Source organism: Corella eumyota, chromosome 3, assembly GCF_963082875.1.
Source record: "Corella eumyota chromosome 3, kaCorEumy4.1, whole genome shotgun sequence".
Taxonomy (NCBI): Eukaryota; Metazoa; Chordata; class Ascidiacea; order Phlebobranchia; family Corellidae; genus Corella; species Corella eumyota.
The window spans coordinates 17,156,274-17,173,355 of record NC_137492.1 but is presented as its reverse complement, the minus strand read 5'-3'; the positions used below and the strand labels follow the sequence as shown (position 1 = coordinate 17,173,355).

General features: G+C 31.2%; 3 protein-coding genes across 3 annotated transcripts; 1 reads left to right on the top strand and 2 right to left on the bottom strand.

Moving 5' to 3' along the window:
* Positions 1 to 313: 313 nt before the first annotated feature.
* On the bottom strand, positions 314 to 3,414 carry LOC145745787 (riboflavin-binding protein-like). Its single transcript, XM_082563946.1, has 8 exons — positions 3,281 to 3,414; positions 2,867 to 3,024; positions 2,473 to 2,611; positions 1,945 to 2,052; positions 1,512 to 1,680; positions 1,137 to 1,247; positions 944 to 997; positions 314 to 703 (listed from the first exon to the last, which is right to left on the bottom strand). Exons 1-8 carry the CDS (start codon positions 3,380 to 3,382, stop codon positions 660 to 662), a joined length of 885 nt encoding a protein of 294 aa, XP_082420072.1. The 5' UTR covers positions 3,383 to 3,414; the 3' UTR covers positions 314 to 659.
* A 1,547-nt stretch (positions 3,415 to 4,961) lies between these two features.
* Positions 4,962 to 14,418, top strand: LOC145745459 (condensin complex subunit 3-like). The gene is made up of 21 exons (XM_082563545.1): positions 4,962 to 5,102; positions 5,629 to 5,747; positions 5,826 to 5,937; positions 6,411 to 6,520; positions 6,859 to 6,977; positions 7,161 to 7,306; positions 7,483 to 7,626; positions 7,866 to 8,002; positions 8,565 to 8,726; positions 9,312 to 9,454; positions 9,666 to 9,795; positions 10,234 to 10,360; positions 10,562 to 10,756; positions 10,877 to 11,143; positions 11,640 to 11,774; positions 11,846 to 11,956; positions 12,027 to 12,208; positions 12,362 to 12,548; positions 13,035 to 13,211; positions 13,609 to 13,849; positions 13,914 to 14,418. Exons 1-21 carry the CDS (start codon positions 5,001 to 5,003, stop codon positions 14,129 to 14,131), a joined length of 3,264 nt encoding a protein of 1,087 aa, XP_082419671.1. The 5' UTR covers positions 4,962 to 5,000; the 3' UTR covers positions 14,132 to 14,418.
* A 181-nt stretch (positions 14,419 to 14,599) lies between these two features.
* LOC145745460 (E3 ubiquitin-protein ligase RNF113A-like) lies at positions 14,600 to 16,434 on the bottom strand. The gene is made up of 8 exons (XM_082563546.1): positions 16,293 to 16,434; positions 16,100 to 16,216; positions 15,877 to 15,978; positions 15,587 to 15,769; positions 15,318 to 15,462; positions 15,074 to 15,257; positions 14,894 to 15,000; positions 14,600 to 14,805 (listed from the first exon to the last, which is right to left on the bottom strand). The coding sequence occupies exons 1-8, from the start codon at positions 16,335 to 16,337 to the stop codon at positions 14,762 to 14,764; spliced, it is 927 nt and encodes a 308-aa protein (XP_082419672.1). The 5' UTR covers positions 16,338 to 16,434; the 3' UTR covers positions 14,600 to 14,761.
* Between the last annotated feature and the right edge of the window lie 648 nt (positions 16,435 to 17,082).

Sequence of the window (17,082 nt, the reverse complement as noted above, 5' to 3'; positions counted from 1 at the left end):
TATTTTAAAATCTAATATATTCTGAATTATTTTTTATTTTTATTATTAACAGTGTGCTTTAAATTATACCTAATTTTATCATTTATCTATAATTACTATATCAAAAGTACATCACCATAATTAGTTCATGTAGAAATAATTGTGACGTAATGATTTTATACCTCCTGTCTTTTTCTTGTATGTAATTTCACTTTAAATCCATAAAATATGTAATCAAACTACGTTGACACTTGTTAAACATTACGTAATGTCTTCTATTACGAACAACGCGTTGAAAAGTAAAGTAAACACGTCGAGCAAACATTAACCCACACAATATTCATAAATTTAAAGTTCACTCAATTGTAAAACATTGATTGCGATAAAATAATTAGTAAATAGTGTACTGCGCAAATAAAAATTAACAAAAATTAACATAGAATTGATATAAAAAATAGTACGATAACGCAGTTACAAAATAATAGTAGTTTATAAGCATACCAACTTCTTCAAACGGTATTAACAAATTCATGTAAATTTAAAACAGCATAAAACAATTTCCAAATATACGGTAAGGGAAATTTTGTGTTCCAGTTACCAATATAATCCTATATTTTAAAGTTAGTCTTTAGTCTTTTCAGTTCACAATTCGGTTGGTTTGGCTGTTGTTATACTTCTTTCTAATCACTATCACGGTTGGCTTCGTTGTCGTCGTTATTCGTTGCTAAACAAACACAATAAAACAGGTAAGCACCATATTCGTTTATTAATATTTCAAGTCAATATTTAAAAGCTTTCGATGTCGTAAATTAGTTTTATTAATTTAAGGGGAGGGACTTTACTCCTTACGTTAATAATTCTACAATAACTTTTGTCATATACCTATGGTGTATGGTTCAATTTCTGCTATTAGCACTAACTTTACAAAAAACATTTAATTTATTTTCGATATAAAATGAATTACCTCTTAGTGTTGCCATTTCTTCTGTTGGTTTTGGGGTTGGTTTGGGGCTCGCATCTGGAATAAAAACTAAACCTTATCAGTTATTTTAAAACAAGACATAGTTTTGTATTTTGTAAATTTTTCTGAAAAAAATTTGTCAAACCTATAGAGTGGGTAAAAATGTCTTTTATAATATTTTACTTAAATGGTTTACCTTTTGCCTTTTTGGATCGCATGTAATATGCTACACCAGCGACTATTAGAAATATACCTCCCAAAACACCGAACACAATCCCAACTATCATACCAGTATCAGTGTATGGAACTGCAAGTTAAACATGCAAGATTATTATGCAATTTTATAATTATCTAGATAAGAATTTTACCAGGTATATTTGTCTTGAGTTGATTATTAACTATGTTAAGTAAACTTGGCTTGAGTAAACGTGGACTTATCGTATTTATTTTTCTCGAAAAGGCCGTTAGTTTTATTAGGTCTATAGCTAAGAATCAACCTTCAGATTTGGCTTGTAGCTACAACACCTTTCTTTTTTAATTTGAATAAATTTATTTTTAAATAGTAATTTACCATCTTCAAATGTTTCGCATTTAGCAACTTCATTACCAGCTTTCAACCCAGCCACAATGTCAGCATTATGAGTGGGATCAGAAGGGTCCACACAGGTATTTACATCAGTTGAATACAAAAACAATGATCCGAAAATGTTATTGCACAAGTTCAAACCGTTCTGGTATATCTAAAGATAAGTAAACACATTTCATTTAAAAATTCAATTCAAAAAAAAAACATTTAAAAAGCATTTAAAAACAATTTTTGATACAGTCAGAGCAATAAAAGCTTTATGACCTTTCAGAAGAACACAAAATAATAGTGTAGTTGTAAAAAAAAAACGAATATGGAACAAGTTAAATTGATAAATGCTAGGAAATTATTAAATGCTTAAAAATTGCCTAAAAATGCCATGTTTTTCTAGCATTAAAAATGTTAATCTTAATTATACCTCGGTGTAATTTCGACAACTGGCACCCGCCACACAAGGATTTTCTTTGTTTGATGGATTCAAACCAGTTATCCAATTTCCTTTGCCAACTACGCACGATAGGTCAGACTTTGAAACAACAATTTTGATTAGTTAGTTTACAGAAATATCAATGGTTTGATATATTTTTTGTTTTCAAAAATAACCAATATAGGTGTAAGCGAATAAATAGGTAGGATAGAGATATTTATTTTATCAAGATTGATCGACTTTTTTACGACATCCACAGTAACATTATACACTTTTAATGTTGATTTAGGAAGCACGAAAGTTAGGAAACTCTAATTGCTGGTATATGTATTATGTAGTCTTGTTTATGTTTGTGTAAAAGTAATGTAAAAAACAGCATCATGTGGGGTCAAAAAACATGTTATAAGTTTCTATATAACCGTCTTACGTATTTTTTGGTTAAAATATTTATTGCCATGCCAATATGGGTTTTCTTATACCCTAGTCTCTACTTTTACTTATTGAGTCACAAAATATTACCTGACAAGAATGAAATAGGCGGTTGCAAAAATCTGCGCAAATTGGGATATGTTTAAATAAACCCGTTTCGGTGATCCAAGGGTAAAGATTAGGTGAACATTGATAAAAACAATTGAAGTAGGTACTCTCCATTGAACATCTACATACACAAATAAAAATTATTTTATAAGATAAACTGTATCACGATTTTCAAGTTGCGAATAAAGATAAGCAGTTTATAGGTTAGAGCTATTTACATTTGTCTTTTCGTTAAATGTCACCAGGAATTTAAAGTTTGATTCCTGCTGATTTTAGGCCTTAAGTTTGAGTTAAACTGTTTTATAAAATTTTTTAACGAATTTTCTTCTATAAATCAAGTTTTGATTTTTCTTTGAATTATTAATGTTAAACTTACTGGGGAGACAGATGACTAGGTGGGCATTGATTGTAGTTGATGTTTCCAACTTGTTGGAGCGGATTTATAGCTAGTTGAGCGGTAATATTTGGGTAACAACAACTATTGCAGGAATAGGCCTTACATTCATGTAAGTCTGGCTCGGGGGAAGGCGAGTTCTTTAAAAAATTAAGTTGAATATTTAATTACGTATATATTTTTCGAAAGTGCGCCTTATAGCGTATTTTTTGGCCTAAAAACAATGCTTAGTATCTTAACATCGAAACTATAGTTAAGGTTCTTTGTTTGATTCCCCTTGGCTGCACTTTTTACTTGCTATCCCGAGCGTTCTTTTAAGTAGCTTACAATTAACTATACTTAAAAGTTATGCAAGACACAGTGTGTTTTAAAAGCTGTATGAGATTAATGACTTACTTTTGCATATTTAGCAGAATACGCACAAGCTGGCTTCGACCCAGTACCACTTACATAAACTCCGCAAGAAAATAAAACAAATAAAAGTACAATTTTCTCCATTACAACTTTTGTTAAAAACTTTTATATTGATTTTAGTCAACTTTCTAAAAATATAAAATTTGAACATTGGTTAAACATAAGTAGCAAAAAAACAATTATAAAACATAAGTTTAACATGAAATGACAACTAACAGACCTTGTTGTGGTTGCTTTGATATAAAATTTAACTTTTATAAAAGTACTGTTTTGTTAATACAACGTTTTTAGATTAAACCTATTTAATAAACCTAAAAATAAAACTTTAAGGGTCTTAAAACCTTTACTTTTATTTTACAACTAACAAACTTTTAACAGATAAACCTGTCAGAACCATTACATGAACAACTCTTCTTTAAAATTTATTTTATTTACTTATCAACCTTTTATGTACACTTTAAACATGAACCCACGCAAATGATCTAATGTATTTCTTATGTAAATTCTATGATTCTAAATCTTTAACCTAAAGTAGTTGTCGTTTAATTTGACACACCCGGTCTACACTTTTGATACTATTGCCTCATAACATCTTGTTTGTATATGATATCACGAAAAGTGAGCGCCAATTTTATGTTTGTTTTCTAACTGTTAGTTAATTATTAACGAAAGTAAGCCTTAGTAAGGTTTCCACCGCCCCTACTTTATTGACTATAACTTAACTTTTTATGTTGTAAGTCATTTTTTGCTATTTTTATTCGTATAGTATGTGTTCTTCATACTTAACAATACATATTTGAATTGCAATTCTAGTTTAGGTTAGTCACTATTATTGTATTTACATAAAGTATATTACATTTTTTTATTGTTTTGGGCGGTTTTGTTTGACTCTTTAGAATGACGACATTCGTTTGTTTTAAAATGACATCATATGTTTATTGGCATGGGTGGGAGTTAAATAAATAATTTAATTTAATGGTTTGGCAATGAAACAATATTTAAAAAACTTTCTCCTCTTACATTAAAATGTCGTAATAAAACGCGTCATCTTTAGACTATAAGAACCGGAAGCGTGGTGTAGTGGTAAGAACCCTTGCTACACCACACATGAGGTCGTGGGTTTAATCCCCACTGATCTCATGCTGTAGCGCCCTTGAGTAAGGCGCTATAAACGGTACAAACTCCTGCTGAGCCAGCAATTAATCAGCAGTATAATTATCGGGCAATTATAATCTATAATATTCCAAACTGCCACAGGCAACTCGAGACTGGGTCAAAGTAACTCATGTTACCCTATGTTTAGGTCGCGCATTTGACCTTCCCACATCGAGGATAAAAATATATACAAAAATAAAAAGTTGGAGATAAACCACAGCCTATTGCCCAAAGGATAACACTTGATTTGTACGATTTTGCCACTGATTTAAAATTCGCACTGCCGTAAAAATCAATTTAAATTGTAATTTAAAACAAACAACAATTTAAAACTTAAATAAAATTAACAGGATAGATAAATGAAGAAAATATTTAGCGAGTGGGGATAAACGTTTTAAAATGTTAAATTACGCGCACTCAAGCAAATAATATTTTTAGAAAAAAAGTTGTTGCCTTTTTCTGTTTTTGATTTTGTTGAAAGAGCGCGTAAAGTCAAAAGCCAAAAGATCGTTTTTAAAATCTAAAACTACATTTAAAAACGTTAAAAATGTCTATTAAAACAAAATTAAAAGAATATTTTGTTAAATGTCAAGAGAGAAGACATAACTTAACGAAACTTTCCGAGTCTTTAAAAAAGTTTTACGAAGAGGTAAGCCAATTTAGCTAAATGTTAATTTCAATATAATGTTTAATTTTTTTTAGTCGGTAAAGTTTTTTTTTTATGCTCGATGTGGGAAGGTCGAATGTGCGACTTAAACATAGAATAACATCACTTACTCTGACCCAGTTTCAAGTTGCCTGTGGCAGTTTGGGATATTATAGATTATAATTGTCCGATAATTATGCTGCTAATTAAGTGCTGGCTCAGCAGGAGTTTATACCGTTTATAGCGCCTTACTCAAGAGCGCTACAGCATGAGGTCAGTGGGGATTGAACCCACAACCCCATGTGTGGTGTGGCAAGAGCCGAGGGCGCTACAACATGAGGTCAGTGGGGATTGAACCCACGACCCCATGTGTGGTGTGGCAAGTGTTCTTACCACTACACCACGCTGCCGGTGTTTAATTTTAAACCTATGATTTAAATTATTTAACCGCTGGCCAGCATGTAAAAAAGACAACAATAAATCTAATAGATTAATACTTTTAATAAACAATTTAAATATGCATATATAGTGTGAAAAGAACGAAAATACAGAAGAGTTTTACGACGAACTCTGGTATTTAATTCAATGTATTTTACAAAACGCTAGCAGAGAATATGGTGTTGAACGATGTATGCTGTTTATAGCCAAGTAAGGTTTCTTATAACCTGCTACTTACAAATTTAAAACTGTTTTTTATTTTTTTAACTTGATTAATATTTTTTTTAGATTTTTAAGTCTTTTTCCAAATGTCCTCATTGAAGAAGAGGAAGAAGAGATCGAGGAAGACGAAAATCTTAATCTTTACAGTCGAGTCCTGTATGAGACCACCAAACCTCAGGTAATTTTTTTGTTAATTTTATAAGGGTCTTGGTATTAAGTATACTTATAATTTTTAAAATTTTTTATTTAATCTGAAGTATATGTATATAAAATTACACCTTAATGCTTTTTTTTTAAATACTATTCTTTAAACATGTTGTTAACATTTTAACCGGCAGCGTGGTGTAGTGGTCAGAACACTTGCTACACCACCATGAGGTTGTGGGTTCAATCCCCACTGATCTTATGCTATAGCGCCCTTGAGTAAGGCGGTATAAACGGTATAAACTCCTGTTGAGCCAGCACTTAATCACCAGCATAATTCCTTGGCAATTATAATCTATAATATTCCAAACTGCCACAGGCAACTCGAGAAGGGGTCGGAGTAACTGATGTTACTCTATGTTTAAGTCGCGCATTCGAATTTCCTATATCGAGGATAACGATATATACAAAAAACCATAAAAAATTTTAGTACTTCTACATTTTTAGCATTACTGCCACAGTAACAAAACAGTGAGGTTTAGAATATGCCACCTTGTTCAACTTATGTTAAGTGCTGTTCCAAGGGAAGCAGAATTAGATGAAGACATGATGGATGTGTAGGTTCAATCTTTATTTTACTGCTTGTGTAAGGCCCCAATTAGGTTATGTATGTGGGTCTAAAAGGGTTACAATGCATTACATACAAAAACAGTTTAAAATAAGCCCCCAATTTAAATCCTAATATTTTAGAAATAGCTCTCACCCCCAAAAAATAACGGTTGTGTAATGCCCCAATTAGGTTATGTATGTGGGTCTAAAAGGGTTACAATGTCTTCCATACAAAAACACGGTAAAATTAGCCCCCTTATTTAAATCCTAATGTTTTACAAATAACTCACACCCAAAAAAAATTAAATTTATAAAAACAAAAAAACTTTTTTTTCAATATTTTTAGAATCACACATGCTATGCTAGATAGGCTTCATGACAAGGTTTCATTTGTTAGATGTCAAGCTGCAAAGGCTTTGAACAGGTTACAACAACCAACTGTTAAGGACTGCCCTGTTATTAAAGGTGAACATTAAAATATTTTTTATTTTTAAAAATTTAAATATCTTAATAACCATCTATTTTAAACTGTACTAGCCATAAGCAAATCAATTTAAAAAAATTGTGTTTTCAAAATAAAAATTTATTATTGTGTTTTCAAAATATTATATAATTTACATTTTAATTAAAATCTTTTTTATTTTTTAGCTTATATGTTTCATATGGCAGCGGATGATTGTAGTACTGTAAGGGCAGCTGTACTTTCAACTATAACTCTAACTAAGTTAACCTTACCCGAGGTTCTGGATTGTACCAAAGATGTAGCTGAGTCAGTTCGCAAAGTTGCTTATCAGGTGAATATATAAAAATTAGAATTTAATAAAAAGTTTGGTAAATTTTTACAATTAAACCCTCACCTTTGCTCTTTCTAATTGGACTTTTTTTCAATTGGAGACCCATGGTCACATTTAGTTACAACTCTGATTTTTTACATGAAATCTAATTTTTATTTAAGTTTTTTATTTTTTAGACAATTGCACAGAAAGTTAGCTTCAAGGTTTTACAAATGCAACAAAGATTGAACCTTATTAAACAAGGTTTATTAGACCATTCTGAAGCAGTGAGAGAAATTGTTAAAACTGAATTATTCCAAGCTTGGCTCATCACATACAACGTAAATATACAAAATTTATTTAACTATGTTAAAAAGTTGCAATTTTAATAATATTTTTTTAATGTAAAATAGTTTTTTTTTTGTATATAAATATTATAAAGTAATTTTTGTTTCTTTTTTAGTTGTTATGAATTGACGTATTAATATTGCCTGATTTCTAACCATTTGTTGATAATAATGACTGGTTTGGTTTTAAAATACAGTGTAAACTCTATTAACTTATACTATTTTATTACCAGCAAAATGTATTGGATTTGCTAAAGAAATTAGATGTAGTTGGAGAATACGAAACTTCTGTGATGGCTCTCAAAGCAATGTTTGAATGTTCGTCGTTAAATGATTTACAAGAAGGATTTGCAGTAATTTTAAATGACAAGTAAGTACTTTTTTATGGCAAAATACATTCTAAGAGCAATCTTTTTTTTTATTCTTTAACTTGCTTAAAGTGTTATATTACAGAGTTTTGCAATTTTGTAAGTGATGTATATAGCACGTTAGTATGATTGACAATGAATCACAAAATGGCTTTAGAATCTTTAAAAAATGTCTGTGGTACTTACAATTTAATTTAAAAAAATACTGAAAAATGATTTCCATAAAAAAAACAGGTTACCATATTTTTTTGTGTGACGTAGAAAGTACCAAGTAGCGTAGTGAAGGTATAGAAGCTTGTACTTTCTACATCATCACAAACAGGGCTTCCCTTTTCTTTTTTTTTAATAATTTTAATTTTTTTTTAAATTGTATAACTTAAAAAGTAGGTGAAATTATTTAAAGTTAAAATCATTTTTGTGTTCAGTGACACCAACTTTATTAATTTTTGAGTTTAAAAATATCGCTAATATATGACTTAAAACAATAAACTCCTATAGCAACTTAATTTATTTCGTTTTTTTTCTTTAGTTTTACATAATTTTCAAATATTTTTGACTTTTTAGAAATGTTATGGATTATGAGAAATTGACCCCCGAATCAGTAATGTACTGGTTATACTTGTTTGAGCATATGTTATCCAAGGGTATTGAGGGAAATAAGTATTTGGAGGACAATATTCCGAATGGCTTGGTGTTTGCTGAGTATTTGGAGAAATATTTTCTACAGTATGTCCAATTTAATATTCAAAAATTAATTATGTGATGTATAAAGATGTTTTTTTTTGTATATATCTTTGTCCTCGATGTGGGAAAGTCGAATGCGCGACTTAAACATAGAGTAGCATCAGTTACTCCGACCTAGTCTCGAGTTGCCTGTGGCAGTTTGGGATATTATAGAATATAATTGCCCGATAACTATACTGCTGATTAAGTGCTGGCTCTGCAGGAGTGCATACCGTTTATAGCGCCTTATTCAAGGGCGCTACAGCATGAGGGCAGTGGGAATTGAACCCACGACCACATGTGTGGTGTAACAAGTGTTCTTACCACTACACCACGCTGCCGGTTAATGTAGTGCAATTACCTCTAAAAAAGTACCAATGGGCAAGTTACCAACAGGGTAAGTACCCATGGGATAAGTTAGCATTAGGGAAAGTACCTCGACTATCTCCACCTAAAAATATTTAAAAAAATTTCCCAATTTTTTTTCTTGCTACCCCTATGCAAATATAATCCCCCTCTCAAAACCAATCTCCTTAAAAATTCCCTTTTTAAACTCACCCAACCATTTAACCCTTTTTTTGTGTTTAGGTATTTGGCCCCTTTTATTGAGAAACGCTCGGAAAATGATGGAATATTAAGTGAAGAGGAAGAAGATGATAAGATTGAGAAAGAATTTGTTGCCGAACAACTTCTTAAAATTGCTGAAAAACTCGATCTTACAGATAATGCTGGTAATCAATTTTTTTATCACTAAGTTTTTAAACAGTTTTTGGGCCTTTTTGAAATATTAACTACAGTTCATTTTGCTATATAAATACTTATATTTAAATGTGTAGCCTGTTCGTTGTATTTGCACTTAAATTTTTTCTTATGTTTTTGTAATTGTTTAATAATATATATATCGTTTAACTTTTTGTGATTTTTTCTTGTCAAAATTTTAAGGTCGTAAGAAAATGATAGACGTGTTGTATGACTCACTTATCTCAATCGATGTAACTTGCTTTGCTTGCCTCACTTCCCCTCTTGCAAAGTTTCTTATCAATCTACATACTGGAACTCCAGCATTAGCAAGGTAAAAACATCATAATGAAATTATTAAAGGCAGATAGATCAAACTGGCAGCGTGGTGTAGTGGTAAGAACACTTGCTACACCACACATGAGGTCGTGGGTTCAATCCCAACTGACCTCATGCTGTAGCGCTCTCGAGTAAGTCGCTATAAACGGTACGAACTCCTGTTAAGCCAGCACTTAATCAGCAGCATAATTATCGGGCAATTATAATCTATAATATCCCAAACTGCCACAGGCAACTTGAGACTGGGTCGGAGTAACTGATGTTACTCTATGTTTAAGTCGCGCATTCGACTTTCCCACATCGAGGATAAAGATATACAAAAAAAAAAAACATAAGGCAAAGCTGTAAGCCTGTAAATGGAATTTTTATCAAAAATTTGCCGAATTTTACTTAAAAAGATTATTTTTTTACTTGTTTTCATAATATTTAACAGAGATGAGATAGGAAGAATAGAGTTGATAGCAAGAGTGATTTCATCCGCTCGTGAATGTCCAAGTACTCCCGCATCCCAAGAACTGATTGAAATATCGGAGCAAGAAACACAAGATATTAAACTCCAGGTTAGTCTTGTTAAGGTTTCAGTTATTTATATATTTTCTTAAAAATTTAACTTTTAATTTTTTTTTAAACTCATTTTCCTTTCTTAGTTTTTCAATAACATTAGTAGTTAGTTTTTCAATAACATTAGTAGTTTTTCAATAACATTTAGTTTTTTAGTTTTTTTATTAACTCATTTTTTTGATTTAAAATTCTTTTGACAGATTGCAAAGATTAGTGTTAATATTAATGAGGCAAAAGAGGAAATAGAGTCAGCAGTTTCTGCAAAAAACTTTCAGAAAGCAAGTGAAATACAAACCAATGTTGATGATATGACGAATCAAATTGCTGTTTTGGAGGAAAAACTGAAACCTAAACCTGCTTTAATTTTGGACACCAATTCTCCAATACCAGAAAAAGTAGAATAAATTAATAAAATCTTTATTTTGAATTTTATTTTTTTGAATAATTTAAAAAGATTTTAAAAATTTTTCTTACAATATTTCGAAAAAAATCCACCCCAAAATTTTTTGTTCTAGAACGACATTGGGACGTTAGTTAAATGTCTTCAAATCTTCACTGAACTCCTCGGCTCTTTATTCACCTCCCGTTGCGACTTAAACCCCCTAAAAAGGTCCCGAGCCACCGGGGTTCATCCCACCTTGCTACAGTTTCTCGAAACCTTAGTTATACCATCTGTGTTAAATAGTTCAAATATCGTGAGGGAAGAAGCAGTGAAGTGTTTGGGAACTTGTTGTTTATTTTCAAGACATCTGGCATCTCAGCATTTCCCTTTACTTATGCAGGTAGGGTGTCCAAATCATGTGTTATGTAAAAGTAACATTAATTTATTAGCAGTGTGGTGTAGTGGTCAGAACACTAGGCTTTACTACATGAGGTCTAGGGTTCAATCCCTAAAACTCCCATGCTGTAGCACATTTAAGTAAAGTGCTATAAATGATACAAACACTTCTGCTGAGCTAACACTTAATCAGCAGCATAATTATCGTGAAATTATAAATATTATATCCCAAACTGCCAAAGACAACTCAAGATTGGGTCAGAGTAATGGATGTTACTCTATGTTTTGATCGTGAAGTTGACGTTCCCACATTGAGGATAAACAAAAATATAAAAAAAGATATTTACTTGGCCCCGAACCTATTTTTTTATATTTATTTATCCTCAATCTGGTTAGGATAACATCACAGCCTTTTAGCCAATTTTAATACTCTGTTAAATGTATAAACTAAATTTATTACTTTACCCATCAAAATTTTTATTTTGATATTGTTTTTTTAGGTTGCACAGGTAGATACTTATAATGTGAGAGTATGGGCCATCAATTTAGTGAATGATCTAATAAGATTATTTGGGATCAAGAAGTTAATGGACAACACTCAAAAAATAAGAAAACAATCGAAAACGTCAGAAGAGGTAAATAAAAACATTTTCATTTTTTATCACATTTTGTAATTTTATCTTTTAATATTTGTTGATCCTTTTAGGGGGAACAAGAGGGTCAAGAAGAGGAGGAGGAGCAGGAAGTGGAGGAGTTTGATGAGGAGGGAGTGAAAGTTGTTGTAATTGGGAAGTTTATTGAGATGTTAAACGACAAGGTTTGAATTTTCAAAATTTATAAAAAAAAAAAAAAAAATTTCTAACCCCTAAAAAATTATTTTTTACTAGAACTTAGAAGTAAGGGAGGCTGCAACTTGTTTGTTAACCCGAGTTTTAATTTCGCATCAAATCCTATCTTCTCTTGCTGTATCAAGATTAATTTTATTATGGTTCAATCCTGTCACCAAAGATGACCAAAAAATTGTGGATACCATATATGGATTCCTGGATATTTTTCCCAACCTGTCAAGGTGCACAATTATATAAATGTTTACAAAAAAAAAAAATGCTGTGCCGGGATTCAAACTTAGGACTCCTGGGCGTTAAAACAAAAAGTATCTTAACTACAAAGTATATTTTTTTAGCAGAAATACACTAGATTTTATTTAATTTGTTTTACTTAGAAATGCCCATCAGTGTATGGAAGAAGCCTTTCTACCTACTTTAAGAGTGTTGTTTAATGCCCCAATCAATTCCCCATATGCCTCAGTTAATATAAGCAAGGTTGCTGAAACAATGGTCATATTAACCCACCCCACTTCGATTATAAAAGCCAATGTCAAAGATGTTTGCAAGAGGGATATAAATTGGGTTGGTAGTTTTTATAGTATTAGAAAATTTAAACTATCTTTTTGTTTTTTAATATGTTTAATTTTGTAATCTATTGCTACCTACTGGCAGCGCGGTATAATGGTAAGAACACTTTCTACACTACATGAGGTCGTGGGTTCGTTCCCTACTGCTCTAAGGCTGTAGCGGCTTTAAGTAAAGTGCTACAATCGATATGAACTTCTGCTAAGACAACACTCAATGAGCAGCATAATTACTGGGCAATTATAATCTATAATATCCCAAACTGCCAAAGTCAACTCAAGACTGGGTCGAGCTAAGTCATGTTACTCTTTGTTAAGGTCGTAAAGTCGACCTTACTATTTCGGGAACAAAGATATATGTAAAAAAAATATTTTCTTTGCAACACTTTTTAAAAAAATTTTTAACGTTTTTTTAAACTTTTAACACATACTAAAATTTAAGTTTTATAAGAAATAAACTTAAACAAAAACAATTTAATTTTAGCTGAAAGAAGGTTCAGCCCATGACAATCTTGCAATTTCAATTTCCAATCAAATTCTAACTGACCCAGGTTTTCCGTATGTTAACACCTTGTGTAAAATCTTACCGCTGCTTAAACTTACTCCCTCCTCCAACACCAACATTAAGGGATTAATCGTGCTATGTGAAAATATGATGAAGGTAAGTTAATATGAATAAAATGTAAAAAACCGGCAACGTGGTGTAGTGGTAAGAACACTTGCTACACCACACATGAGGTCATGGATTCAATCCCCACTGCCCTCATGCTGTAGCGCCCTTGAGTAAGGCGCAATAAACAATGTAAACTCCTGCTGAGCAAGCACTTAATCAGCAGCATAATTATCGGGCAATTATGATCTATATAATATCCCAAACTGCCACAGGCAACTTGAGACTGGGTCGAAGTAAATAATGTTACTCTATGTTTAAGTCCACATTCGACTTTCCCACATCGAGGATAAAGATATATACTAAAAAAAAAATATATCTGTGAAAAAAATAAATGTGAAAAAAATGACTAAAAATTTTTTTTTTTTGTTTTTTTTTGTTTTTTTAGGATGTCAAGGACAAACAAGCGATTCGAAATCTTAAAAAGTTTCACAGCGAGGTTTTGAGCTTGCAAGAAGAAATAAACACCAGCAAACCAGACACACCATTGCTTGAAACAACCAGTGCAAACACCAGCCAAGAATCAGATAAAAATTTGATGGATGATATGAAAAATTTGTCCGTGGATGTAAAAAAACTGACGGACAGCGAAGTAAGAAGACAGACAACAGTGGAAAATACTAACACAGGTAAAAAAAACACTTAAAAAAATAAATTTAAATTAAAAAAATAATAAAATTTAAATTATTTTAGATGAGGTAACTTTAGAAAGCGAAGACACTACATTAGTTGACCCCGTTGACATACCCAGCCCCTGTGCCTCACCCATATTAAAGAAAAATCATCTCTCTCGTCATACCCGTAGCATCTCAAAGCCACCCTCACCCCCAAATACCCCCCCTAAGTTACCCCGTTTCAGTATGAGAACAAGGAAAAACTTGTCCCAAGTGTTGGATAACCAAGAAGAATAGAAGTTATCAACCGTTTTTTTGGGGGCTATTGAAAGTTATTTAGGGGGTTTTTTAATATAGTTTTTTGTGCCAATATTTAACTAAGCCAAATTTATTTATGTAAATATATATATAAGCTACTTTAAGCCTTTTTTAATACTATAATTTATGTAAGTATGTTGTTTAACTCAAACCGACAATCAAAAAAAATAATAAAGGACATTTATTTGCCATTTTTTTAATGAATGATTTTTTTGTTCTTTGTTTATGTAGGTTTTTTATTTTTTTTGTATTATAAAACTCATATTTTCGTTTATTAACACTGCCTTTTTGTTAAGAAGTTGAATAAATAAATAGCCTGTCAGAAACCTGCAAAATAATTTGATTTTTTACACAATTTTACCTTTACTGTTATGTTTTAACTTGAAAGAATACATACCTAAAATAGGGTCAAGTAAATAACACAACTTTTTTATTTTTAATAGAATTTATTTAAAAAAAAAATATTTGAATATAAAAAATTGATATTTTTTTGGCAATCTGTGACTAGTCCTCCTGAAAGAGTTGATTTTTCCCAAAAAATACCATTTTTTTGGCATTTCTTTCTAGGTATTTACGTTTTATAACAAGATTACTGTTTTTTTTATTATTTCAAGGATGGTCTTGTGCTTCTGCTTCCATTTTTGCAATAATATCTAAAAAAAAAATTTTAACTAAAAATCCAAACTTTTTTGCCACGAACTAAATTTCATAAAATTTTTTTTTTATTTAAGTTTTTTTTACCTTTAGCTGGGTTGAATACTCCCATAGTCGGTTCTCCACATACAAAACATCTCTTTGATTTCTTGTAATGACTTAAGGCACATTTTTCACAAAAATAATGTTTGCATCTGTAATATGGTAATAATAAAAGGTAAGTTAAGGTCCATACACAAACTAAAGAGAAAGAAAATTGTCACCGACTTGGTTACAATTGGATCTTGGAAGCTTTCTCTGCAAACAAAACACTTGAACGGAAGCTCATCGTCGCTGTCCGAGACTTCCCAATTTTCGTCTTGACCAGTTCCATACCTTCCTTCACTTAATTCTCTTTCTATTTGCCATCCATGTTTATAATCACTACGGTCGTGCAAAAATTTGCAAGAGTCTGTTGAAAAATATATGAGTTTTATTTTGTAATAATCCAAAAATAGCTTGATATTCTTACCTCCAAATCCACAAAATCCAGTTTCTTTATAATCCTTGCAAATATCAGGTTGGTAATCCCATCTTACAGTTGCTCGTAAATGTTCTGGAGCGCGAATTGGTCCTTTCCGTACCATACCAGAAGATGCATTTCCTTGGGCAGTGTCCTGAGTAAAATATAATCTACTTATAATTGTTTATGATCGTTTAAGTTAAAATTTTCGAAAAAATAATATTAGGAAAATGTAAAATGTTTTTAAAATAATTTTTTTTTAGTTCTTAAAGATGCACTTTTGGTTTTATGAACTGTCTGTATCCTGCTGCACCATGATAAACTTTATCGCTAGCTTCCCCCGATTTAAGTTCCTCCTGGAGCTTCTGTGCTCTTTCAAACACCGCTTGGGCATCCCGATCTTTGTCGGTGTCAAGTTCAAATATCCGAGTAGCACCCATGTCATCAGAACCTGCTGGTTTCTAAAAAAAGGTAATGTTTTCGTGGTAAACAAAAATCTTTAAGGGACAGTATTATTTTAATCTACACTAGATTTAAGGTGATTAAATGTTGATATTAAGACACTTACAGCAGATTGAGCTGATTTGTATAAAACAGAAATAGTTTCCTTTTTTTCCTCTTGTTCGGATGATGAACTACTGTAGGTTGTTACATTTTTCTTTTTATTCGTCTACAGAACATAAAGATAACAATTAAAAAAAAGTATGGCTTAATCAGACTTTAAAAATGTAATTTTTGTTTTCCATTTGGGGAATCAAACCCAAACTCTCAGTTTGTTTTTAAAATCTTACAGATTGTTTCATGGCATTAAAAGTAGTTTTCTTTTGTTTTCTGATCACAGCTGATTCTTCTTCGCTTTCCTCACTGCTCTGTTTTCTTGCTCTTTGCGGTCTTTTACGATTTTTCTTCTAAAAAGTACCACTGATTAAATTATTTTTAACGAAACATTTTAACAAAAAATTCTTTTATCACAAAATAGCTTACAAATCCTTTTTTAAATCCTGTGGCTTTGCTTTCTGTTTTTTCCATTGTATTTTAGAATATTTTTACACTAATTTGTAGCATTTAATGTACTATTGAATAAAGGATACTACTATTAAATGGGCGAGTATTTGTAAACAAATAAGAAAGCTCACATAAATATAAACAAAAGTTAAAACATGTGCGTTTATTTTTTGCAAACGAGAGAACGAAAAAAGAAGGAAGATTCTCTCAAATTTTTTATCGTAAACTTTCCGCTGATTTTACGAATTTGAATTTTTCGCGCATTTTATTTTTGAGATAGTTTTTAGCATATTTTAAGGCTATTTTAACACAGTTTTTGCAGGATTATAAAGCCTAGAGTTACTAGAAATGTAACTATGCAGAATAAGCAACTTAGAAACGTGATTCACGTCAGTTATTACACAAGAAACTGTTTAACGGAGCATGAAATTAAATAAATCCCTCATGCCTTTGTTTGGGGATTTTATCTTTTGTTGATTACGTAGTACCTATTCTACGTCATATAACAAACATAAACTTGTAGTAAAAAACATCTAGGAATTCAATTCATGAATGTTACTACCTGTCATAACGTTATGTGCATATTTACGTATGTTTTGTGGGCGCTATGTTATTACAGTGCATTAAAATTAACAGATTTTTGTTGTAATTCTTTGGTCACGTTTTAGCTTACTTCCTGCTTCCTTATGTGATTTGCTTTAATTCAGGTTTGAGCCTGTCTGCTTGTGTTTATATAACTCTTAACAAGTGCTTGTAGTGACTATTAATT

Bases quoted from the DNA above. Each gene is read 5' to 3' on its own strand.
- LOC145745787 (XM_082563946.1), bottom strand. From the start codon at position 3,382: ATGGAGAAAATTGTACTTTTATTTGTTTTATTTTCTTGCGGAGTTTAT. The intron at 1,248-1,511 runs GTAAATTACTAT...TTTAACTTGCAG, and splicing joins ATGCGAAACATTTGAAGATG to TTCCATACACTGATACTGGT. The intron at 704-943 runs GTAATTCATTTT...GTGTTTGTTTAG, and splicing joins AGAAATGGCAACACTAAGAG to CAACGAATAACGACGACAAC.
- LOC145745459 (XM_082563545.1), top strand. From the start codon at position 5,001: ATGTCTATTAAAACAAAATTAAAAGAATATTTTGTTAAATGTCAAGAG. The intron at 5,938-6,410 runs GTAATTTTTTTG...CTACATTTTTAG, and splicing joins ATGAGACCACCAAACCTCAG to CATTACTGCCACAGTAACAA. The intron at 7,627-7,865 runs GTAAATATACAA...TTTTATTACCAG, and splicing joins CTTGGCTCATCACATACAAC to CAAAATGTATTGGATTTGCT.
- LOC145745460 (XM_082563546.1), bottom strand. From the start codon at position 16,337: ATGGAAAAAACAGAAAGCAAAGCCACAGGATTTAAAAAAGGATTT. The intron at 15,770-15,876 runs GTAAGTGTCTTA...ACCTTTTTTTAG, and splicing joins ACAAATCAGCTCAATCTGCT to AAACCAGCAGGTTCTGATGA. The intron at 15,463-15,586 runs GTGCATCTTTAA...TATTTTACTCAG, and splicing joins GACAGTTCATAAAACCAAAA to GACACTGCCCAAGGAAATGC.